Source organism: Heterocephalus glaber, unplaced genomic scaffold, assembly GCF_053883595.1.
Source record: "Heterocephalus glaber isolate CG9 unplaced genomic scaffold, H.glaber_assembly_v1.0 deba00001466, whole genome shotgun sequence".
NCBI classification, from domain to species: Eukaryota; Metazoa; Chordata; class Mammalia; order Rodentia; family Bathyergidae; genus Heterocephalus; species Heterocephalus glaber.
In genome coordinates, this window is record NW_028258313.1 from 1,043,087 (window position 1) to 1,068,538 (window position 25,452).

The window sequence follows — 25,452 nt, forward strand, 5'->3', positions numbered from 1 at the left end:
AGAATTTGCATAACTTGTTAAAATGGAATTTATATGTTTAGTTCTTTGAGAAACTTCCATACAGATTTTCACAATGGCTGTACAAATTTATCTTTCCGTAAACAATTTAGAAAGGTTCCCTTCTCATTATAGCCATGCTGGTATTTGTTAATATTTAATTTCTTGATGATTGCCTTTCTTTCTCTTGTAAGAGAAAATCATAAGGTTGTTTTAATTAATTTTTATGTAGTAGCAAGTGTCTATTCATTTCACATGCCCATTTTTTGATTGGGATTTTTTTCTTTTTGGAGATGTAATTATTTGGGATATATACATATATTAGATATTATTCCTTTGCCTGAGGAATAATTTGCAAAGATGGTCCCATCCTGCAGACTGTGTCTTTACTTGGTTGATTGTTTTCTTTTCTACTCACAACTGTTCAATTTGATATGATCCCATTTATTGATTATTACTGTTGTTTTTTTTGTACTTTCCTTCAGAAAGACTTGCCTTCACCGATGACTTCAAGAATTGTATCAACTTATCATTCAGCAGGATGATTGTTTGTATTCTAATCTTTAGCTTTTTATCCATTTTGTTTTTCATTCAGTATGTGGTGAGAGACGTGGGTCGAGCTTCCATCTTCTTCATGGTGATTGACACTTTTCAAAGACTATTTTCTAAAGCAGTTGTCTTTCCTCCAAGGTATGCTTTGGGCACTTTGTCAGAGCTCATAAAGTTAAATGACTCTTGAGATATTTATGAACCCTCCTAGTTCTTGGGCACATATGACAGTATTAGTGTCAGTACCACATCATTTCAATCACTCTAACCTTGAACTATAACTTGAAGTCAGATGTTGTGATGCTTCTTGCTTTACTCTTGTTTCCCAGGATTGCTTATTTTATTCTGAGTCTCTTCTGGTTCCATATTAATTTTGGAATTTTTTTTCTCTTCTGTAAGCAATGCCATTGGCATTTTGATTGGACATCATTTAAATATATCAGTTTTGAAAGTATGGCCATTTTGATAATATTGATTCCATTAAAAGAAAATGTGAGCTTTGTGCAGTGGCAATATCGTAGCCAATGAGGTTTATCCAAGGGGCGATTATTGCTAATTAAAAGCAACTGTGAACATAATTCTTAATTTTATCACTAAGTTTCAATGAGATGGGATCCCAATTGTTGATTCATTGTGCTAGTTCCATGTGACTGAGGTTTTGTTTATAAAGTATTTTCCTAAGTCATTTACTTTAAGAGTTCTACCTAACTCATCATCCAACAGGTGTAATGTTTCTGTTTTAATATTTAGATTTTTGATCCATTTTCACTTTTGATTAGTGTGTGTTGAAAGATCTGGGTCTAGTTTTAATCTCTGGCAAGTTGAAACCCAGTTTTGCCAGTATTATGTATGAATGATGCTATCTTTCATCCAATGAGGGTTTTTTTCCTCCTTTGTCAATGATGAGGTGACTGAGAGTGTTTGGAGTTGTTTCTGCATCTTCTAATCATTTCCACTGATCCTTGCATCTTTCTCTTTGCCAGTACCATGTTGTTTTTATCACAGTAGCTTTCTATTACAGTCTCAAGTTGGGCATTGTGATACCCCCTAACTTGACTTTATTGCACTGAATTGCTTTTGCTATTCTAGGTCTCTTCTGGTTCCAAATGAAATTTTGGATTGTTTTCTCAAACTCTGTGAATTATACTGTTGGAATTTCAATTGGCATTGCATTGAATCTATATAGCAGTTTTGGAAGTATGGCTATTTTCACTATATTGGTTCTTCCTACCCAGGAGCAAGGGACATCTTTCCATTTTCTGATATTCTCTTTGATCTTTTTTTTCAGAGTGCTGCACTTTTCAGAGTAGACATCTTAGATTTCTTAGATTTCTCTCTCTAGGTTGATTTCTAGGTATTTCATTTTGTAGATACTATTGTGAAGGAAATTATTTCTCCAGTTTCTCTCTCAGTGAGTCTGTCGTTCATGTACAGGAAGGCTATTGATTTTTTTGTGTTGACCTTGTATCCAACTACTGTACTGAATTTGGTTAAGTCTAGAAGTCTTTCAGTGGAGTTCTTGGGGTCTTCTATACAGACTATCATGTCATCTGCAAATAATGACAATTTAACGTCTTCATTTCCTATCTTTATTCCTTTTTTTCTTTCTCTTGTCTAAATGCTGTGACTAATGTTTCCAGAACTATATTGAAGAAAAGTGGTTAGAGTGGACATTTTTATCTTGTTGCATTAGGGAGATTGGCCAATAGTTCTCCTTTTTCGCTTGGGTTTTTCTCTCCTTTGGGCATCAAGGTGATGCTTGTTTCCAGGAATCAGTTTTGATGTATTGCTTCCCTTTCAATTTCATTGAAGTGTTTAAACAGTAGTGGCAATAGTTCTTTTCTAAATGTCTTGTAGAATTCAGCAGTGAAGTCATCATGGCCTGGGATTTTCTTAGTAAGTTTTTAATTATGTTTTCAATTTGATTGATTTATATTGAGTTGTATAGAATTTGTAGGTCTTCTTGAATCAAATTTGTTAATTCATATCTATCTAGAAATCTGTCCATTTCTTTTGTGTTTTCCATCTTATTGGTGTTGATTTTCCCAAAGGAGGTGTTGATGGTCCTCTGGATTTCTGCTGGGTCTGTTGTAATTTCACCCTTTTCATTCCTAATTGCATGGATTTGGGCCTTTTCTTTCCTTTTTCTGATAATGTTGGCTAAGGGTTTGTCAATTTTGTGTATGGTTTCGAAGAACCAACTCTTCGGTTCACTGATTTTTTTATATCATTCTCTGTCTTCATTGCATTGATTTCTGTGCTGATCTTTATAATTTCCTCTTTGTATGAGCTTTGGGTTTGTCCTGCTCTTTGTTTTCTAGAAGATTGAGGTTCAGCATCAGGTTGTTTATTTGAGCTCATTAGGTTTTCCCAATATGAGTATTCACTTTTATGAATTGCCCTCTTAACACTGCTTTCACTGTGTCCCATAAATCCTGATATGTTGTAATGATATTGCATTTAATTGTAGAAACTCTCTGATTTCTTCTTTAATTTCCAATGTGACCCATTGGTTGCTCAGGACTGTTTTGTTCAATTTCCATGTTTTTATGCAATTCTTCTGGTCTCTTTTGCTATTGATCTCCAATTTCATCACATTATGATCTGATAATATACAGGTAATAACTTCAATCCTTTTGCATTTATTTAGCCATGTTCTATGAGCAAATATGTTGTCTATTTTAAAGAACATCCTGTGGGCAGCTGGAAAGAATGTGTATTCGGATTTTGTGGGGTGGAACACTCTGCAAACATCTGTTAAGTTCATTTGTTCAAGCATTTGGTTAAGTTCTAGTATTTCATTGTTTATTTTTTGTCTAGTTGATCTATCTATTTGTGACAGTGGGATATTAAGTTCTGCCACTACTATTGTATTATTTATTAGATTTTTCATGTCCTTTAATATTTGTTTTATATAGTTGGGCACACTAGGGTTTTGGTGCATAGATATTTATGATTGTCATCTCTACCTCTTGGATCGTTCCCTTTACAAGGGTGTAGTGGCCTTCTTTGTCTCTCTTCATTAGTGTTGGTTTGAAATCTATTTTATCTGCAAATCAAATAGCTACTTCTGCTTTTTTTTGTGTGTCACATGGAGTACGGTTTTCACCCTTTAACTTTCAGTCTATGACTTTATTTTGAATTAAGTTTGTTTCTTTTATGCAGCATTTTGTTGTATCCTGCTTCTTGACCCATTCTGTCCATCTATTTGTATTGATTGGTGAATTAAGACAATTGACATTGATGGTTATAACTCATATGTATTGACTTATCCTTGTCATGGCCTTTTCCTATTGTTGGATTTTTCCCTTTGTATTTAATTTCTTGTCTTGCCTCATGGATTCATTTTGATGGCCTTCATGGCATTGTGACCATGATTGTCTTTTGTTAGGATGTTGTTTAAATTTTTTTGGTGTGCTGGTTTGGTATTCATGAAATTTCTCAGGTGTTCTTTGTCTTGAAATTATCTTATTTCTCCATTGATTTTGAGAGATATATTTGCCAGGTACATCAGTCTGGGTTTGAGGCTTTGGTTTTAGGGCTTGAAATACTTCACTCCAGGCTCTTCAGGACTTAAGGGTTTGTGTGGAGAAGTCTGCTGTAATTTTGATGGGCTTTCCTTGGTATGTGATTTGTTTCTTGTCTATAACTGCTTGTAGTATTTTGTTCTTCTGCTGATTTTCTGGAATCTTGACTATTATATGCCTAGGTTTAGATTTTTGATCACAGCTATTTGGAGTCCTTTGTGTCTCACTTATCTATAGGTCAAGTGATTTCCTCTTCTTGGGAAGTTTTCTGCCATTATTTTTATGAAGAGATTTTTTTATTTTATTTGCATTATCTCTTGTTTCTTCATTGACTCCCATCAGTCTTCTGTTATTGTTCTTTGTATCATCTACCAGCTGCTAGATTCATTTCTTTTGGTTCCTTGCTATTTTTAATAATTTTTTTTCTTTTCCTGGTCAGTATTTGCAATCCCATCTTCTATATATGACATTCTGTCTTCACATTGGCTCATTCTGCTGCATAAATTTTCAATTCAGTGTTTAAACCCCTGGATATCAGTTTTCATCTGTTTTATGGATTCCATTTGTTTCCTATGCTGGGATTCCATCATATTCCTCAGCTTGCTATTTTTTTTAATTGGTGTTGGTTCTGGAGTTATTAATCATGTCTTTCATTATGGAAACAATTTCTGCTGTTATCTGAGAAATTATTTCTAATTGTATTTTTTCTATATCTTTTTTCATTACCAATTCAGTAAGTCTAGATGGTTGAGTTTTACATCGTTCTATCTCTTTGCCCCTTGGGGTTGCCTTTGGTGATTTGGAAGTCTGGTTTTGAGTCTTTTTTTCATGTCTTTTCATTACAACCAATGAAGTCCGTTGCATGTTTATTGAGGTGATCCTTCACTCTCTCAGTGGGCTTCAATTATCAACAAGCCTCAGAAAGGCCTTTTCTGTGCTGTTCACCACTGAACAAGTTTCTGGGTAAAGAATGATTGCCTTCTTTATCCCTGTGCTGGGCTTTTTTCAGGGTGAGATTCTTGATGGGGTCTGTGTGCACTTAGCAATGCTATCTGTGTGAGCCTCTGACTGGGGCCTGTGCACCTCAGCAGCTGTCGTCAGGATGGGCTTCTAGCCATTGCCTGAACACTCATGCCACTGATGACCATCACACTTCTGGCTTGGTTCTTTGAGCACTTATTGAAGGTATCTGGTGGCTATTGCTTTTTCATTGTTGACCTTGTATCCAGGACCTCTATGGAATTTGTTTCTTAAGTATAGAAGTTTCTTGGTGGAGGCTTTGGAGTCTTCTATATATAGTACTATGTCATCTCCACATAATAACAATTTAACTTCTTGATTTCCTATACCAAATTGTTTCTCTTGTGTAAGACATGAACATATAAGAGAGGATCAAAATGTATAATATTGTGAAATAGGAAAAAATGTAAAAGGGAAAGGGGGACTAAGGAGGGGGACAGAGGATTGGAAAGAGGGGAAGGAAAAAAGTGCGAAAAGAAGGAAAATGTGAAAACAATGTTTATGTGACTAGGGAGGGGTGGAGGGGTTGAAGGGTTGGAAGGATAATAGGAAAAATAAGATTCAAGATATATCATGTATAGGTACAAATTCCCAAGAATGAGTGTGATCATAGTGTATCCCTAAAATGTACCAATAAGCTTAAAGAATAAAAAAAACTTTCCACTACATTCCTCACCTCAATGATTATTTATACAAGATAGTTTAAAGGAAATTCCTGCATTTGAATGCAACATCTTCAATGATACAACCTAGGTATAATATAGTCTGACACAAATTATTCTTTATGATTTAACATTTTAAAAATTCAATAATATTTTCCAAAGATGCATTTCCTTGTCACATTTGTATTTATTTTTTATTCATATTAAGAATGAAAAATGTGTTAGGGCGTGTTTTAACAGTCATAGACATTTTAATTTCTGACCAGGTGAGAACCCCAGCTGAGCATCCCCACTGCCAGCCTTGGGCTCCAGCCCCAAATGTCCCTCCAGGAGATGTGCAGTGGTGAGGGGAGATAAAGTGCTCTGTTTGAGCAACAATGGCAGGAAGGACAGACAAAAGCTCATGGTCACCTCAAAGGTGCCACCAGACCCTGAGGAATTCTGGATAAGGAGAGGAAGGCAAGGTTGAGGGCTTCCATGGCCAGATAGTTTCCTCCACTGGCAGTGTAGGCATCTGGTTGCATCTTACAGGGCCTTTTTCCTAGGCTGGATCTGTGAGGGGGTGAGAGGTGTCCTCCAGGACTGAGGATGCCATCCTGCTCCCAGGGGATCTTGGTTCCTGCTTGGGGGAGAGGCCTTGGCTCCTCAGTGGGGCTCACTGCTCTCTCTGGGGTGACCTCACTTTCAGGCACTCTTGATGGTAGAATCCAAGATAATTTCAGGGTTATGGCAATGACTTGAATTTCATGGGCTATTCCAGGGTTGTGGAAAAGAATGTGGCAAAAGGTGGCACTCGGTTGTCCCAGCAGGTCTAGGAAGTACCTGGGTGTGCTCCAACTTTCAGAAGGACATCATCTAGGTAAATGTAGGTAATAATCTTGTACAGACAGCTCCTAGACAGAAACTCCATATGTGAATGCCATGCCTATATGGCAGGAAGCCACCCCAAACTTTAATGCAATAAAACAAATGGATATAAAATGAGACTAGGATATTGGCATTTGTCCTGAATTTAGTACCCATAGCAAATTTTTTTAGGCTGAGCACCAATAGCCTTGTTAAACTTTTAATTTTTATTTTGTGTTATCTCTATATTTTGTTACCAGGGAGCTTAGTCTAAGGCCTGAATCCAGGGCCTAGCTACTGGATTATTTACCCACTTATCATTGAAAATATGAGAAAATAGAAACACAAATTTATTCAGAATTGGATCAAAGTGTGAAGGTAGTTATTCAGCATCTTGGAGCATACAGCACATCGATACGTAGAAAGGGAGGAGAAAAACAGGAAACAGGCACTCACACTTGGCATCAGGTTTGGCTTTCCAGGGGCACAGGGACAGTGCAACCTTCCCTACTTTCGGGATGGCTGGTGCTGGTGAGGCTGTGATTGTATTCTTAGAATGAAAAGCTGGACTTTTTTAACTTTAAATTTTTTTATCCTTAAAGATCCATTTTTCCCTCTAGGTTACAGTTTCTCTTGTGTGTAATACCATTCTGTGATTGTTGTAAACAAATGTTGTACAGTCTATGCAATTCTCCCTTGGAAGGGAAAATTAATTCACTCTTTGATCTTGCCACAGTATTATAAATATTTGTGCAAATACAGATCCATAATGGTGGAATTTGTATTAACCTGATTTCAATTATTAAAAATATGTGACTATGGGTGCTGTATAAAGACAATAGATTCCTTCAGGTCACAGTCAGGAGGCTGCAGGTCCAAGATCACACAGGCCCCTCAGCTAAGCCCCTGTGGGGGAGGCCATGGCAGTGACCTCACAGTGAGAGGGCATTGGGAGGAAGCTTATGGTGACACAGGAAGCAGAGACAGAGCAGAGGTCAGGCTCTTTCAGAGCAACATCCTCTGGTGGGGACTAACTGGGGCTCACAAATGCAGCAGCCAAAGACCTCACCCTGTCCCACTAAGACCTCGGGTCTCAGAGAATCCATGACTTCACACCGCCAACCTGAGCTATGGCCGATCATGTGACTCTGGGTAAACCACACCCAAAATATGAAGACCTTCAAGATCCTATTCCATTTCCATCTGTGGAAAATGTATCCTCCAAGAAATGTAGTGTGTTACAGTAGAAGTCAGTGTCCTATTATTTTTATAATTCCTCAGCAACAAAGGTTTTATTTTCTATTTAGAAATCATTATACATTTTGCCTTGTATATACTATTACATTTGTCACATTTAATGGTAACTTAGTTAAATATTGCTTTGTTTGTTATCTAGAGTGCAAATGTGTTTTCTTAATACATGTAAAAATTCTTAGAAATCACTACCATTTTAACTTTTATTCTCAATTTTTAATAGGAATTTCTTTTTCAATGGGTGATTTTTTCTCTATTTACTTAGTATTAATTTTGGGAAATAGTGCCTTAGTAAGCATTGAATACAACAAACATTTGTCAAAATAAGGACAACCATTTTGCTTTTATCTTAAACTCACATTTTCTGACATTTATATTTCATCTTCAGGTTTTGGTTGTATATAAAGACTATTTTAACACAATTTCTTCCATTTTGTTTAAAGTATTGTAAACACCTTAAATTTTTCCACCAATGCCTATGATATTGATAATCTAGTTTCAAGCTATTTAATTGGAGGAAATTTAACATTGGGAAGTTGATCTGTATTCTTCCAGATCTGTCAATAAATTTCCATGTTTTCATATAAATCTTTCTGTAGCTTGAAACCCTTTGTATATTTCAACTGACAGTAATAACAAACAGTAGTAATTGTGTTCCAAAAAACATGATAAATTGAATAGGTACCATTGCTGTTGATGTTATAAAGAATATATATATATATAATGCCTGTCCAGCTCAAACTCTAATGACAGAAATAAGTGAAATAAAAATAAAGATAATAATTGTAACCTATTGTAATAAATTACCTTATTTGGTAAATTATTTTCTTCTGGTTTTTATATGATAACAGTTCAAATGAGTGAGAATCTGAGACAAAGTGAAAGGAGCGAGTTTGGGTCAGGGTGAGGCTTCCCAGGAACTCACAGCTTTGAGGAGAGAGGAGAGTTGGGGACCCTCACACCTGTGGTCCAGGCTCCCCAAGGCTGTGAGGGGCTCCAGTGAGCACAGAGAGGAGGCTTTGGGCAAAGCATCCATAGCTCTTAGGTAAGCTACGCAGGACTAATAAACCTGTAGCTTGGTATAGGGTTATTAGCTCCACTACCAAATTTTCACAACATTTTCCTGGACATAAATGCACAATTCAATACAATATCTTGTATCCAGTGAATGTATACAATTTTGTCAATTAAAATGTATAAATAAGCAAAACTAAAGGGCTAAATTTTTCAATACCACTTCTGCTGTATTTTCTCCTAGTATTTCATAATATGCATTTTAGATTTTTCATAATCTTACACACCATCTTTCTTATTTTTCTCTCATTTACTCTCTGATTAATTAAGAGAAACCTTCATCTGTTTACTCTGTGAGGATTTGAGCGACATGTTTTATATTTCACATTTTCTATACATTGTAAAATTCTGGTTAGTGTAGTATCCCCATTACTTCTCATTTTCTGAAAGCACTACTTTTGAACACAGGAGAGTTTAGGGGGATATTTGAGATGTCAAAAATTTGAACTTCTGCATCAACCAGCTCTTTTGCCTATACCTTGGCTATATAAAATTATTCAAACACTTTACAAATGACTGATGTTGATATGTGATATGTTCAAAGGACCTAAGAATTAAATTCACACAAATGATATGGAATAACTTTAATCACTTAATGCATTTATTGCTAAAAGCATAAGTATTACTAAACTGGGTTGGAAAAGCCTCCTTAATTCTCAGTACATCTCCTGAACAAAACATTCTTGTCATGAATTTCCTAATGGCACACTCTATATGCTCATTTCTGAGACTGTAGATAATAGGATTGAATGGGGGGGGATTATGGAGTAGAACACAGATAGGACCATGTCCATGATACCAGAAGGCATTGCAGAGGTGCTCATGTAGACATAAAAGGATGAGCTGAGGAGAAAGACACCACAAGAATGTGGGGGACACAGGTAGAAAAGGTTTTTTTCCTGTCTACTCCCACTGGCAAACTGAGCACAGTAGAAAAGATGTGAATATAAGACTTGATGATATAAATGAAACAGCTGCCACCAAACACCAGACCAGGGACAAGAATGGCAATCTGGTTACTGAAGGTGTCAGAGCAAGACAGCTTCAGCAGAGAGGGGACGTCACAGAAGAGCTGCTGGACAGCATGCGAGTGGCAGAAGGAGAGCTAGAAGGTGTTGATAGCATTCAAGGCTGCATAGACAAGGCCACTGAGCAGAGAGGCCAGTGTGCTGTGGACACACAAGCAAGGGTTCATGATCACAGGGTATTGGAGGGGCCTGCAAATGGCTGCAAAGCAGTCTTGAACCATGATGGTGAGAAAGACTAACTCTGCAAAGGCAAAGAAAATCACAAGGAAAACCTGTGCTACACATCCTGCCTTTGAATTGGAGGTTTTGTCCACAAGGTAGTTCATACAGGAGTTAGGGACCATGACAGAAATGTAGCAGGAGTCCAGGATGGGCATATTTGTGAGGAAGAAGTACATGGGCCTGTGGAGGCTCTTGTCAAGAGTGGTGACAGGCAGAGGCGTCTTGCAGCAAACCCCTATCCAACGCTCTCTATGCTGTGACCAACCAGGAGAGACAAGCAGTTTGAAGCTCTGCGGCCCTCCCAGGCCACGCCCATGCCACGGTGAGGTCCACTTAGCTGCGCGGGCACCTCCAACTCCCAGCGCCCCCCCCCCACGCATGCCTCCTACATTCCGGCTTTTCTGCTACCTGGTCCCACACTACAGAGGCACAGGAGACTATAAAGACCCTTCTCCTGAGCACCACAAGATAGAGCAGAAGTCAGTAACAGAAAGAGGGCCTCCCAGGCTCCTCCATGAAAACTGAAGCTCAGTGGAAAACTAAAGAGAATCTACAATAAAGGCACATCAGACCACTGTACTTGGTCTGCTACTGGCTTGCTGAGACTCATTGACTCGTATATGCACATGGATTCCTACGTGGCCCTACTGTGACAGCAGAGACATACCCCGAAGGAGGACCATAATTTCTAGTGCTATTTGCAAAATTTTAAAAAAAATTGTTTATCTTACTTTCAATTCTTAATTTCTACTATCTCTCTACTTTCTCTCTACTCTTCAAAGTTTCACTTTTCTTTCTTTTCTTTTATCTTTTTTTCCCTTTCTCTCACTTGTTCTCTTGCTGTCCCACCTTGCTCCTTATCTCCCCATTTGTTCCTTTCCGCACTGAATTCAGATTTCTCCCTTATTGTTTTTTTCTTCTCTTTTTCCTTCTCTTCGTTATCATTAGGTTTAAAGGAAAGTAAATTTGGTATCTAGCCTCCCTGTTGCAGTTAGATGATTCTATTCACATCTTTGTTCTTTCATTCTACCTTTTTCTCTTGCCTTTAACAACTTCTTAGAGTTTGTGTGATCTTTCTGTGTCTTCTGGCCTCACTGCTAATCTTTCCTGATCTTTCTACCTGTCCCTCCCTCCCCAGCTCCTTCTAACTCCTCACCCTGAAGAGGAAAGATGCTATATTGAAGAGTTTATTCATTATAAACTTATGTTGGGCTGGACCTCAGTTTTAATTTAACTCACATAGTTAAAAGTGATAGATTAATAACTACAACAAATTGTCATTTTCTAAGCTGTGCTTGATGCTACGGTATTGCTGACTATGTCATTTGGGCTAACATGTTGTGATTGATCTAATTAGTTTTCCTTCCTGGTATAAGGAAAATAAAATAGCTTCAAAGTCATTAGAGTCTCAAAACCCAAACACAAGCTATACATGGAAGACACCTCTGAAAAGCAATCATTCCACAAGGGTCTTAAACACAAGCAACAAAGATACCTACCTTAAGCAATTTTGAAATATCAACCCAGGAATTAAACCAAGGACAGTACCAAAAACAAAAATCAGAAGACATTTAAGGAAGGCACAAATGCAGGCTTCCATGCCACAGCAAGGAAATTCTGGGGGAAATGAGGTGGAAAAGTCTGATAAGCAACAACATGGAAACCCTGAACTGATAGCAGAGGAAGTAACAAAGCAGATGCATGAGGCTCTAGAAAATTTCAAAGCAGAAATAATCTCCCAGATAAATTCAGACATGGTGAGCAGAGTGAAAGACACGATTAGAAGCTCTAGAGCAGAAACAGATAAGAAAATAGATGAGATCAGAAACATGCTGGAAGCCATGAATGCCCAGTATAAGAAAGAAATGGAAAACATGATTGCCCAACATAAGAAAGAAATGGAATCCATGAAACAGATTCAAACAGATATTCAGGAGATTAAAAACTCCATTGAAAGCAGGCAGAGCAGACAAAGAGAATCTGAAGACAGAATATCAGATATAGAAGACAGGTTTGCAGTGAAGGACCATGAAAACAGAGATTTCTTAAAGATAGTAAGGGACCATGAGAAATCAATCCAACAGCTGCTAGATGATGCAAAGAAGAATAACATAAGACTCATAGGAGTCCACAAAAAAACTGGAGAAAGTACAATTGACATAAAAAAACTGCTCACAGAAGTAATAGTAGAAAACTTCCCAGACAGAGTTAGAGAATTGGACATACAGATAAGTGAGACATATAGAACTCCAACCAGCCGTGACCAAAAAAAATCTACACCTAGACATATAATAGTCAAGATCCCAGAAACCCAACAGAAGAACAAAATTCTACAGGCAGTTAGAGAAAAGAAACAAATCACCTACAAAGGAAAGCCCATCAGAATCATGGCAGATTTCTCAACACAAACCCTCAAATCAAGGAGAGCCTGGAGTGAAGTATTTTAAGCCCTAAAAGAAAATAGCTTCCAACCTAGACTGTTGTATCCAGCAAAATTATCTTTTAAAATCAATGGGGAAATTAGATTCTTTCACAACAAAAGACACCTGAGAAATTTCACAAACACCAAATGAGCACTCAAAACAATTTTAAGCAATATCCTAGAAAAAGACAATGAAGGTCACAACTCCATGAGGCCCACCAGAAAGAAGGCACCACACAAGGTAAGACATTAAAGTGAAAGGGGGGAAAATAAGAAATAAAAGAGCCAACAAGAGTAAAACATCATGACAAGGATGGGTCAATCTCTGCCAATTATAACTATCACTGTTAATGGCCTCAATCCACCAATCAAAAGAAATAGACTAGCAGAATGGATTAAGAAGCAAAACCCAGGAATATGCTGTATACAAGAAACACACCTAACTCAAAAAGAAACTCATAGACTGAAAGTAAAAGGGTAGAAAACAGTTCCCACATGACAGGAACCCAGAAAAAAGCAGGCACAGCAATCCTATTTTCAGACAAAGTAGATTTCAAACCAAAACTAATTAAGAGAGACAAAGATGGTCAGTACATCCTTGTGAGAGGAACAATCCAAGAGGAAGAGATGACAATCCTAAATATGTATGCACCAAATACGAACGCCCCCAACTACACAAAAAAATATTAATGGACATGAAAAACCAAATAAGCACTAATACAGTTGTAGTGGGGGACTTCAACACCCCTCTATCACAAATAGACGGATCATCTAGGAAAAAAATTGACAATGAAATTCTAGAACTGAACCAAGCTATTGAACAAATGGACTTAATAGATGTTTACAGAGTGTTCCACCCCACAAAATCAGAATACATATTCTTTTCAGCTGCACATGGGTCATTCTCAAAAATAGATCACATGCTAGCTCAGAGGACATATCTAAGTAAATGTAAAAGAATTGAAGTTATCCCCTGTATATTATCAGATCATAGTGCAGTACAGTTGGAGATCAATAACATAAGAAACTGCAAAACTCCCACAAACACATGGAAATTGAACAACACTCTCCTGAACAACCAATGGGTGACAGAGGAAATTAAAGAATAAATCAGAAAGTTTCTACAAGTAAATGATAATGCCAGTACAACATACAGGAACCTGTGGGAAACAATGAAAGCAGTTCTACACAGGAAATTCATAGCAGTGAATGCCCATATTAGGACAACAGAGAGAACTCAGTTAAGTAACCTAATGCAGAACCTCAAGCTCCTGGAAAAAGAAGAGCATAACAAACCCAAAGCTCGTACAAGAAAGGAAATTATAAATATCCGAGCAGACATGAACGCAATGGAGACTAAGAGAACAATACAAAAAATCAATAAATTGAAGAGTTGGTTTTTTGAAAGAATGAATAAAATCAATAGACCTTTAGCCAACCTTATCAAAAAAAGGAAAGAAAAGGTTCAAATCCATGCAATTAAGAATGAAAAATGTGAAGCCACAACAAATCCAGCAGAAATTCAGAGAATCATCAATACCTACTTTGAGAACGTGTACTCTAATAAAATGGAAAACAGAAGAAATGGACAGATTCCTAGATACATATGAATTGCTAAAATTAAATGAAGAAGATATAGAAATTCTAAACACACCAATTACAATGAGTGAAATTGAAAATGTAATAAAAAACTTACCAACAAAGAAAAGCCCAGGTCCTGATGGCTTCACTGCTGAATTCTACAAGACATTTAAAGAAAAACTATCACTATTACTCTTTAAACTCATCAAGGAAATTGGAAGGGAAAGAAGGCTTCCAAATTCATTCCTGGAAGCAAGTGTTACTGTGATTCCAAAACCAGGGAAAGACCCAACCCAAAAAGAGAACTACAGACCAATCTCCCTAATGAACATAGATGCAAAAATGCTCAACAAGATAATGGAAAACAGAATACAGAGGGTCATCAAGAAGATCATACACACTGACCAAGTCAGATTTATCCCAGGGATGCAAAGATGGTTCAACATCCATAAATCAATAAATGTAATACACTATATTAGCAGAGTCAAGGACAAAAACCACATGGTCATCTCAATAGATGCAGAAAAAGCATTTGACAAAATCCAACACCCATTCATGATAAAAACACTACAGAAAATTGGAATAGAAGGTCTTTATCTCAAGCTGATTAAGGCCATCTATGAAAAACCAACAGCCAACATCATACTAAATGGTCAAAAACTAAAAACTTTCATGTCGAAGACAAGGATACCCACTATCATCACTCCTGTTCAATATCATTCTGGAAACATTAGCCATAGCAATTAGTAAAGAGAAAGAAATAAAAGGAATAAAGATAGGAAAGGAAGAAGTGAAACTGTCATTATTTGCTGATGATATGATACTTTACATAGAAGACCCAAAAAACTCAGTCAAAAGTCTTCTAGACCTAATTGACAGATTCAGTAGAGTAGCTGGATACAAGGTCAACACTCAAAAAACAATAGCCTTCTTACACACAAATAGCAGACCCATTGAGAGAGAAATTGGGGAAATAATTCCTTTTACAATAACATCTAAAAAAATGAAATATCTAGGAATCAACCTAACAAAGGATGCAAAAGACCTCTACACTGAAAACTATAGCTCTCTGAAAAAGGAGATCGAAGAGGATATAAGAAAATGGAATGATATCCCTTATTTCTGGGTAGGAAGAATCAATATAGTGAAAATGGCCATACTTCCAAAACTCATATATAGATTCAATGCAATCCCAATTGAAATTCCAACAGCATACTTCACTGACCTTCAGAAAGCAATCCAACAATTAATTAGGAACAAGAAGTGACCTAGAATAGGAAAAGCAATTCTAGGCAACAAAGAACAAGTAGAGGGTATCACAATTCCCAACTTGCAACTATATTACAAAGCTACTGTGATAAAAACAGCATGGCACTGGCAAAGAAACAGACATGAGGACCAGTGGAAGAGATTAGAAGATGCAGAAACAACTCCAGACACACTCACCTACCTCATCTTCACAATAAAGGAGCCAAACATCCTCACTGGAGGAAACACAGCCTCTTTTATAAATAGTGCTGAAAAAATTGGGGTTTGACTTGCCAAAGATTAAAACTAGACTTATCTCTCACTATGCACTATACTAATAACAAAATTAATCAAAGATCTAAATTTTAAAACCAAAACACTAAACTGGCTGGAAGAGAGGTTAGGTAGAACTTTTGAATATATTGGTGCAGGAAAAGTTTTCATGAACAGAACCTCAGTTGCATATGAACTAGCACAAAGATGCAACAATTGAGATCTCATCTTATTAAAAAGCTTCTGCACAGTGACAGAATCCACCAATAGTGTGAAGAAAAAACACAGAATATGGGAAAAAAATTTCACCAGCTGTCCGTCAGACAAAGGTCTGCTATATAGAATATATAAGGAACTTTAAAAAATCAGACCTCTGAAATCTAAAGACTCAATCCAAATACGGGCATCTGAAATGAACAGACATTTCTCAGACAAAGAAGTAGAGATAACAAAAAAAATATGGAAAAATGTTCAACATCACTGGTCATTGGAGAAAAGAAAATAAAAGCCACCTCACCCCAGAAAGAATGGCTGCTATCAAGAAATCAACCAGTAACAAATGCTGGCAGGGTTGTGAGGAAAAAGGCACCCTTCTCCACTGCTGGTGGGAGTGCAGACTGGTGCAATCACTGTGGAAATCAGTATGGAGGTACCTCAAAGAACTAGGATTAGAGGTCCTATTTGACACAGCTGTTCCCTTATTGGGTATCTTCCCAAAAGAATTAAGAGTTATACCACAGAGATACATGTACACCCATGTTCATAGCAGCAGTGTTTGTAATAGCCAAATCTTGGTAACAGCCCAATTGCCCATTAACTGGAGACTGGATAAAGAAAATGTGTTTCTTTATAATATTGAGTACTACTCAGCCATAAAAAATGAGAAATTAGAGACATTTATAACTAAGTGGATGCACATTGAGGAGATACTCTTAAGTGAAATAAATAGGACAGACTTGTGTAAATACTGAATAGTTTCTCTGGTGTGAGAAACTGAAAGTGTAAATGAGGATCATGATGCATAATAGATAATGTGAAATAAGAAGAGAAGGTCCAAAAGGGAAGCGGAAGGAGCAGGGGTAGGAGAAATGAAAGAAGGGAATAAAATAAATATGCAAAAAGGAAAAAATAGAAACAAAGTCTTTGTAAACAGGGAGGAGTGGAGGAGTTGAAGGGAGGGCAGTGAAATGGGGAAAAATAAGAACTAAAATATATCACTTAAAGGTACAAATTTCCAATAATGAATGTCATTATATTGCATATCTAAAATGTACCAATAAAATTAATTTTAAAAAAGAAATTTAGTCTGTTACAGTAGAAGTTGTTGTCCCAACATTTTTTTTAATTCCTCAGCAAAAGAAATTTTCTTTTCAATTTAGAAATCATTGTAGATTTTAACTTTCATGTAGTATGACGTTTTGTCACATTTAATGGTGATTTTGTTCAACATTATTATTATTATTATTATTATATTTTTTTTTTGGTACCGAGGATCGAACTCGGGTCCTTGCACTTGAGAAGCAGGCAGTGAAACCACTGAACTAAATCCCCAGCCCCATGTTAAACATTATTTTCTTTGATATTTACAGTGCAAATCTGTTTTCTTAATACACGGAAAAAATCTTAGAAATCATTGCCATTTTAAGTTTTTATCTTCAATTTCTAATACGAATTTCTTTCTAAATGGTTGATATTTTTTCTTTTCACTTTTCTTTAACTTTGAGCAATATTACCGTAAGCTATTTAACACATCAAACATTTCTCAAAATAAGAAAAGCTACAGTCCACGGCCGGGTGGAGGGGCGAGGTGAGTGTCCTTATCCTAGCGATTCGGGCTCAGGCCTGTGAACCAGTTGGAGTCGCGGTGTCGGGAACGATTGAGCCGAGCAGAGGAAAACATGTTGCTTTTCGTGGAGCAGGTAACATCTAAAGGGACTGGTTTAAATCCTAATGCCAAAGTATGGCAAGAAATTCCTCCTGGAAATCCTGATGCCACTCCTGTAACTCAAGGAACTGAAAGCTCTTGGCCTGAAACAGCAGCCACGTCAGGGTCTCAGACTGAGGGCAGTACAGAGCTTTCAGAAGATATCTGTAAAGAATATGAAATAATGTATTCTCCATCTTGTGAAACCACAAGAACTACTGCTGGCATTGAAGAACCAGTTGAAGGAATGATTTTAGGACCCAAAGATATGAGTTACCAAATATATGACATTTCTGGAGAAAGCAGTTCGGCAATTTCTACAGAAGATCTAAAAAAATGCCTGAAGAAACAATTAGAATTCTGTTTTTCAGGAGAAAATTTATCGAAGGATCTTTACTTGATATCCCAAATGGATAGTGATCAGTTCGTCCCAATATGGACAGTTGCCAACATGGAAGAAATAAAAAAGTTGGCCACAGATCTTGATCTAATTCCTGAAGCGCTGAGGTCGTCTCCAATGGTACAAGTTCATGAGAAAGGGCAGAAAGTGAGACCGAGTCATACACGTTGTGTTGGGATTCTCAGAGAGATTCCTGAAGCCACACCAGCAGAGGAGGTGAAAGCCTTGTTCAAAAATGAAAACTGCCCCGAAGCGATAAGCTGTGAGTTTGCACACAATAGCAACTGGTACATCACCTTCCAGTCAGATACTGATGCACAACAGGCATTTAAATACTTAAGAGAAGAAGTTAAAACATTTCAGGGCAAGCCAATCATGGCGAGGATAAAAGCCATCAATACATTCTTTGCTAAGAATGTTTTTTGATTAATGGATTCTAGAATGTATAGTCAGCCCATTCAAGCTCAAGCGCAGTATGCCTCGCCAGTCTTTATGCAGCCTGTGTATGATCCTCACCAACAGCACTCAGTTTATAGTATTGTGCTTAGTCTTGGTCCCCAAGTCCTGCACCTTACTTTGAAACACCACTGGCTCCCTCCCCAGTGGTCATTTTGTGAATGGCTTTAACTCACCAGGATCTTATAAAACAAATGCTGCTGCTATGAATATGGGTCAGCCATTCCCAAAAAATCGTGTGAAGCCTCATTTTAGGTCGTCCAGTGGTACAGAACACTCCACAGAGGGCTCTGTGTCATTGAGGGATGGACCATTGAACAGATTAGTTCAAGGAACTTTGCACCTGAACTGCATAACCCTATAGTAACAGGGCATTGAGAGCAAACTTACCTTCCAAAGGAGACTCTCATTTTACAAACGGAATAAAATGGGGACTACGGTAGGGGCAGGAGAACTCTTTTCAGAGGTCAAAGTTGACAAGAAGATGAAAGGATCCCAAGACCCCATCCTTCCGCTGAAGCAAAGTCTCCAACACCAAAGTTTGACTTACTAGCTTCAAATTTTCCTCCTTTACCTGGGAGTTCATCAAGAATGCCAGGTGAACTCCTCTTGGAGAATAGAATGTCTGATATCATTAAAGGTGTCTGCAAAGAAAAGGAGAATGAAGACTTGCAAATTAGTTGCCCAATACCTACAGAAGACGAGCAGGCAGACTGTATTTCAGCCCAGCAACTCAGTATGAGTACCAGTCCTCCATGCGCAACTGAGCTTCCTGTATTAAGCACAACTCAGCAAGAAAAGGATACAATAGATGATTCCATTGATCGGAAGGATGTTATCAATCAGATGACTCCACCAGTTTCTTCCCTGAGTACTGCAAAGCCATCAAGAGCAAATACAACTTTACCATGTAATAATAACATATATGTAACCACAGCTGTGCCCCTACAGGAACCCTGAAAGTTAAGTTACGCTGAAGTATGCCAGAAGCCCCCTAAAGAGCCATCTCCAGTTCTTGTGCAGCCACTACAAGAACTTTGCTCCAGTGCAGTGTCTCCCACCAAAAACCAAGAGAACAGAGCTCCTGAGAAGTCTGTTGAGAAACCACATGAGAAGCCAGAAGCAAAGGCTAGTAAAGATTATTCTGGCTTCCGAGGCAATACCATTCCCAGGGGAGCAGCTGGAAAAATCAGGGAACAGAGACGCCAGTTTAGCCATAGGGCTATACCTCAGGGAGTGACTCGACATAATGGCAAAGAACAGTATGTACCACCCAGATCACCAAAGTAAAAACAAACAAAAAACAACTCGAAAACTTTCTCTCTTCCCATTAAACTTGAGCCATGACTGTTTGAACTGATTTGGAGGGAGGGAGTAGCCAGAGAGGATATGGAAAGTATATCCTTAAATCATTATGGATTTTGGAGTTGTGAGGAGTAGGATCCCAAAATTCATCTCTAAAGTGATTTTTAAATGCTGGAGGATTCCAATCAGTATAAATATACATATATAAATATATATATACATATATAAAATATAATTTTTCTATTTTTGGTTTTGATTTTAATTTGCAGAGATTTTCTGCCTGGAATCAGTTTTGAGGGTTCAGATTTAGCTTGGGGGAGAAACATACATCTTCAGTATAGGAGATGAGGGAATGAGAGAAAATATTTTTTGAAGAAGCATTTCTGTAAAAATTAGAAATTACTTTTTTAAATCTATTTAAAGTTTGGCTTAGAGAATGCCATCTCTGACTGTATGGCCGTGTGTTGCAAAGCAGATCGGTGGCTAGGGTGCTTGTTGTGGGTGTGAGCATGTGTAAGAGTGATTGCAGCCAAATCTGTTGTCATGTTGGTGAACAGTTTGAAACCTGAATGTAATACTTGAGTAGAGTTTTTAGTTCCAAAAGTAATTTGTCCTTTTGACCTTACTAATACTTCATTCAACAAGCTGTTAAAGCACTGATTATACTTGGAGATGTGACTAGCAATCAGTTTGATACTCAAAGAATGGGGTTATTAAAAATTTTGTTTTAAATTTCATCTTTGACCTAATAGGTCAAATGGATTTCAAGATTTAAACTATCCTGTGATTTGCACACCCCTCTCCCAAAAATGGGACACACAAGTTTTTGTCACCTCATTTGTCATTCTTTTGACTGCCCATCCCCAAAAGCAAAATAACCAACCACCTACTGAATTATAAATTTCTGACTGCTTTGACCAGTCTAGTCAAATCATATAACTGTTCTAAATTTCAGAATTGAATGAAATAGTTTATTCTTCTGTTCTCATACTTAGAAATTTAAATCCCAGATTGGTAGGTCCAACTGCCCCTTTAATAATTTGTAACTTACTTTTTAAGTTTTAAATTGTACTGAAGAGAAAAATTTTAAAGGATTAATTTGAGAACTTTTTTCTGTTTACAGTTTATTGCCTTCCTTCAGTCCCCTTCTCAAAAACAGTTTGAAATTCACTGACTCAGATAAAGCAAGTCAAAGAGAGTTTTGAGATAAGGTGGAAATGATTGAAGGAAATTCATACCTAATTTCTCAATGAATAAAATTGTAACTGTCATATTAAATAGGCAAGTTTACATGCTGGTATATAGAAAATTACTGAAATATTAAAAATCATGTTGCATTAATCTATTTTAAGTCATACCATGTTCAGAGTTCTGCGTAGGGTGTGGTTTTTACTTTTTAGGGATAGTTTGTGCAGTAACTGTCTCTTATGTTAGTGACTTACATATGTACAAATTGAAACTGTAAATTGTGAACACTGGAAAGCATTGTGACATAGAATATAAACATCTTAGTAATATATTAAAATGAATGTAAAGGAGATTAAAATTACATTACTGTGAAACTTATCTTCCCACTCTAGGTTAAATTTTGGAGATTATATTAGTGGGTAACTGTTAAGAGCTTTGAAAACTGCACATTTCTGTTCAAGCCAGAATTATTATTTCTTTGTAACTTATTCAGCTTGGCAATTGCTTTTGATTTAGTGATTGATAACATGGTATAATGTATTTACATAGTTTGAAACTATTCATTTCTACACACTATTTTTAAAAATCATCTACTAGATGAAGCATACAATAAAGCTACCTGTGCTAAAATTTTGGAGTTTAGGTCCTTTAAAAAAAGAATTAATAATCATTGGCTACATCTATGATAAAAGTGATTTGGGTTTACTTAGATAACGCTGCAGTTGGTGGAAATGATGAACATTTAAAATGTTAACACCCTTTGAATGCATTGGATTTAAGAGAATAAACTTTTTGTAAAAATAAAAAAAAAGAAAAACTATTTTATTTTCATCTTACACTCATATTTTATCTTTCCATATTTTCTGACAATTATTTTTAATCTTGCTTGTTGTATACAAAGACAGTTACACACAAATTGTAAACATAATTTCTTCCACTTTGTTTAAAAGTACTGTTTTAAACACTTTCTCTTCTTCCATCAATATCTATGATAGTTTTAAACTATTTAATTAGAGGAAATTTAACATTTTGCCAGGTGATCTATATTCTTCAGGATCTGTCATTAAAGTTCCATGTTTTCATATAAATCTTTCTGTAGACTGAAACCCTTTTTAGTTTTCAACTGGCAATAACAACCAACATTAGTAATTGTGCTCCATAAAAGAGCATAAATTGAATAAGTACCATTACTGTCAAGGTTATAAAGGGATATATATATATATATATATATATATATATAAAATCCCAGTCCACCTCACACTCTGATGAAGGAAATGAGTGAAATAAAAATAAGGATAGTACTTATAACCTAATACAATAAATTTCCTTATTGGTAAATTGTTTCTTGTTTTTCATATGATAACTGTACAAATGAGAGAGAATCTGAGACAAAAGGCAAGAGCCAGTTTGGGCCAGGGTGAGGCTTCCCAGGAACACACACTTCTAACGAGAGAGCAGAGTTGGGGCCCCACATGCCTGTAGCCCAGGCTCCCCAAGGCTGTGAGGGGCTCCAGAGAACACAGGGAGGAGGCTTTGGGGAGAGCAGCCATAGCTCCTCTGTAACCTAAGAATTAACATGGCTGCTTCTTTACTGGAGTTTACTAGCTCCACTACCAATTTTTCACAACATCTTCCTTGAAATACATGCACATTTCAATACAATATATAGTACATGATGAATTTATAAATTTTGTCTCTTAAAATGAGTAATTAAGCAAGACAAAAGGACTGAATATTTCCATATTACTTCTGCTATATTTTCTCCTAGTGTTTCCTAATGTGCATCTTAGATTTTTTATTGTGTTACATCCCATCCTTCTTATTCTCTCATTCAATCTCTGCTTCATTAGGAGAGGGCTTGATCCATATACTCTGTGAGGACTTTAGCACCATGTTTCATATTCCACGTTCTCCAGACGTCGTTACACACATTTTTACACATTTTTAAATGCTGGTTAGTGTAGCGTTCTCATAATCTCCTCACTTCTTGAAAGCAGCATTTTTGAACACAGGAAACTTCAGGGGGAAAATTGAGATGTCAAAAAATTTAGATTTCTTCTGCAGTAACCAGCTCTTTTACCTATTGTTTGCCTATATTAAACTTATCTAAACAATTTGAAAATCACTGACATTAATATATGATGTTTTTTAAGACCTAAGTATTAAATTCACACAAATGGTATTGATTAACTTTAATCACTTATCTGCATTAATTGTGAAAAGCATGACTATGACTAAGCTGGATTGGAAAAGCCTCCTTAATTCTCAATATATTTCCTGAATACAACCTTCTTGCCATGAGTTTCCTGATGGCACCCTTCATGTGTTCATTTCTGAGGCTGTAGATGATAGGGTTGAAGAGGGGAGGAATTACTGAGTAGAACACAGACAGGACCATATCCTTGACACCAGCAGACATTGCAGGGGGTCTCAGGTAGACATAGAAGGAAGAGCTGAGGAAGACAGACACCACGAGGATGTGGGGGACACAGGTGGAAAAGGCCTTTTTCCTGTCTACTCCCACTGGAAACCTGAGCACAGTAGAAAAGATGTGAATATAAGACTTGATGATATAAATGAAAGAGCCGCCACCAACCACCAGAGCAGAGACAAAAATCGAGATCTGGTTGCTGAAGGTGTCAGAGCAAGACAGCTTCAGCAGAGAGGGGACGTCACAGAAGAGCTGCTGGACAGCATGCGAGTGGCAGAAGGGCAGCCTGAAGGTGTTGATGGTGTGCAGTGCTGCATAGATGATCCCGCTGAGCACAGTGGCCAGTGTGCTGTGGACACACAGCCGAGGGCTCATAATCACAGGGTAATGGAGGGGCCTGCAGATGGCTGCAAAGCGGTCATGAGCCATGATGGTGAGAAACAGTAACTCTACAAATACAAAGAATAACACAAGGAAGACCTGAGCTGCACATCCTGCCTTTGAAATGGAGCTTGTGCCCAGCAGGGAGTTCATGCAGGTGTTAGGGACCGTGACAGAAATGTAGCAGGTGTCCAGGATGGACAGGTTTCTCAGGAAGAAGTACATGGGTGTGTGAAGGCTCTTGTCAAGTGTAGTGACAGCAGCAATGACGAGGTTTCCCATTATGGTCACCAGGTAAACCAGAGAGAAGAACATGGCATAGAAAACCTGTAGATCCCACATGCCAGGAATCTCCATGAGGAGAAAGTCCATCATCGTGGTGGAGTTGGACATCTGTGGGTGATGTGGCTTGTGCCTGAGAAGAGAAGACAGCAGTGCTGACCCCAGGAAGAATCACAGTGTGGAAAATGCCTCCATAGCTATTAAACTTCAGTCCCTGGGACCACAGGGATGTTCAGTGCCTGGCTCTCCTAATACTTATGACAATTCTCCCTTAGTCGGATGATACTGTCCTTTGTCTGACTACATGTCCATTACCACTCTTACTCTGTTCATAATTACCACCTGCATTGAAATTCATGCAACCTGTTGTCTTCTAAAACTTAGTAACGTTTTTGGCATATGTGTGATATTTACACATCTTAATCCCAAGTAATTTACAATGTCTTTAAAACATTATTCTAATTTGGTTTTACTATCTAATGTGCAAAGTTTCCAAAATATTCACAAGTGATAAAAATATATCACTTTATATATTTCAGAAAGAAAAAAAATCCTATGTTGTAGTTTTTAATAGAAATAAAAAAACAAAAATTTGCAATGTCAAAACCATGGCTTATTTTACGCAAAATTTTAGTTTGCATCTTAGAGTGAAATAAGCTTGCTTTCTATTTTTCTCTCTTTCTCTCTTTTCCTCTCTTATGATCTAATCTAGGACCCAGAAAACGTTCTAGACTAAGGACCTGCTCTACCAGAGATTTTTCTGTGTCTGCTACTTTTTTGAGTTAGGTACAATATTTCTTTATCTCTGCTTCGATCGCTCTGTCTTGCTTTCTGTCTCTCACTTTGTCTCTCAAAATCAAGACAGTGATAGGTTATATGCTGTGAGAACTAGAGAAATTACTCAGAATATCAAAAACATTGCTGAAATGTCCCTGATTATAATTGTCAGGAACTTTGGTACCATGCTTGCTGTCATCCTCCATTTGTGGAGCATATACTACTGTCACCCACTATTTAGGTAAAATTCATTTATTAACCTGACCTCTCTAAATGTCCTTAAAGTTAGCACTGAATCCATGTTCTCAGAGCAGGCTCCCCTTGGAGCTCTGTCCTAACAAGCTGCCTGCCCCTCCTGTGGTTCTCAGGGATCTGCTGCCCTCTGCCCAATTCAATGGCTCTGTTTGCAAAAAGAATGTGCTCACATTTTCCTTTCTATGAGTTAGTAAAAATTTCCTTCCCTTGTATTTTTATGCTTTTGATATAATTTCAATTTTACTATAAAAAACTTACATGTGTTATGATAGAAACATTCAGCATGTGTCCTTAATATTTTTGAGCAAGAGAAATTGACCAATTTGAGACTCCCCAAGGCCTCTGAAGAA

At 37.2% G+C, this 25,452-nt stretch overlaps 1 protein-coding gene, 1 non-coding gene and 2 pseudogenes across 2 annotated transcripts; 2 read left to right on the plus strand and 2 right to left on the minus strand.

Moving 5' to 3' along the window:
• Window positions 1–1,041: 1,041 nt before the first annotated feature.
• On the plus strand, window positions 1,042–1,187 carry LOC147826527 (U4 spliceosomal RNA). Its single transcript, XR_015439042.1, has one exon. It is a non-coding gene; the product is annotated as a U4 spliceosomal RNA (small nuclear RNA).
• Window positions 1,188–9,517: 8,330 nt separating this feature from the next.
• LOC106008639 (olfactory receptor 14C36-like) lies at window positions 9,518–10,559 on the minus strand (annotated as a pseudogene).
• Window positions 10,560–17,489: 6,930 nt separating this feature from the next.
• Window positions 17,490–19,860, plus strand: LOC101724931 (la-related protein 4-like; annotated as a pseudogene).
• A 3,325-nt stretch (window positions 19,861–23,185) lies between these two features.
• Window positions 23,186–24,181, minus strand: LOC106008640 (olfactory receptor 14C36-like). Its single transcript, XM_013069232.2, has one exon. It carries the CDS (start codon window positions 24,179–24,181, stop codon window positions 23,186–23,188), a length of 996 nt encoding a protein of 331 aa, XP_012924686.2.
• Between the last annotated feature and the right edge of the window lie 1,271 nt (window positions 24,182–25,452).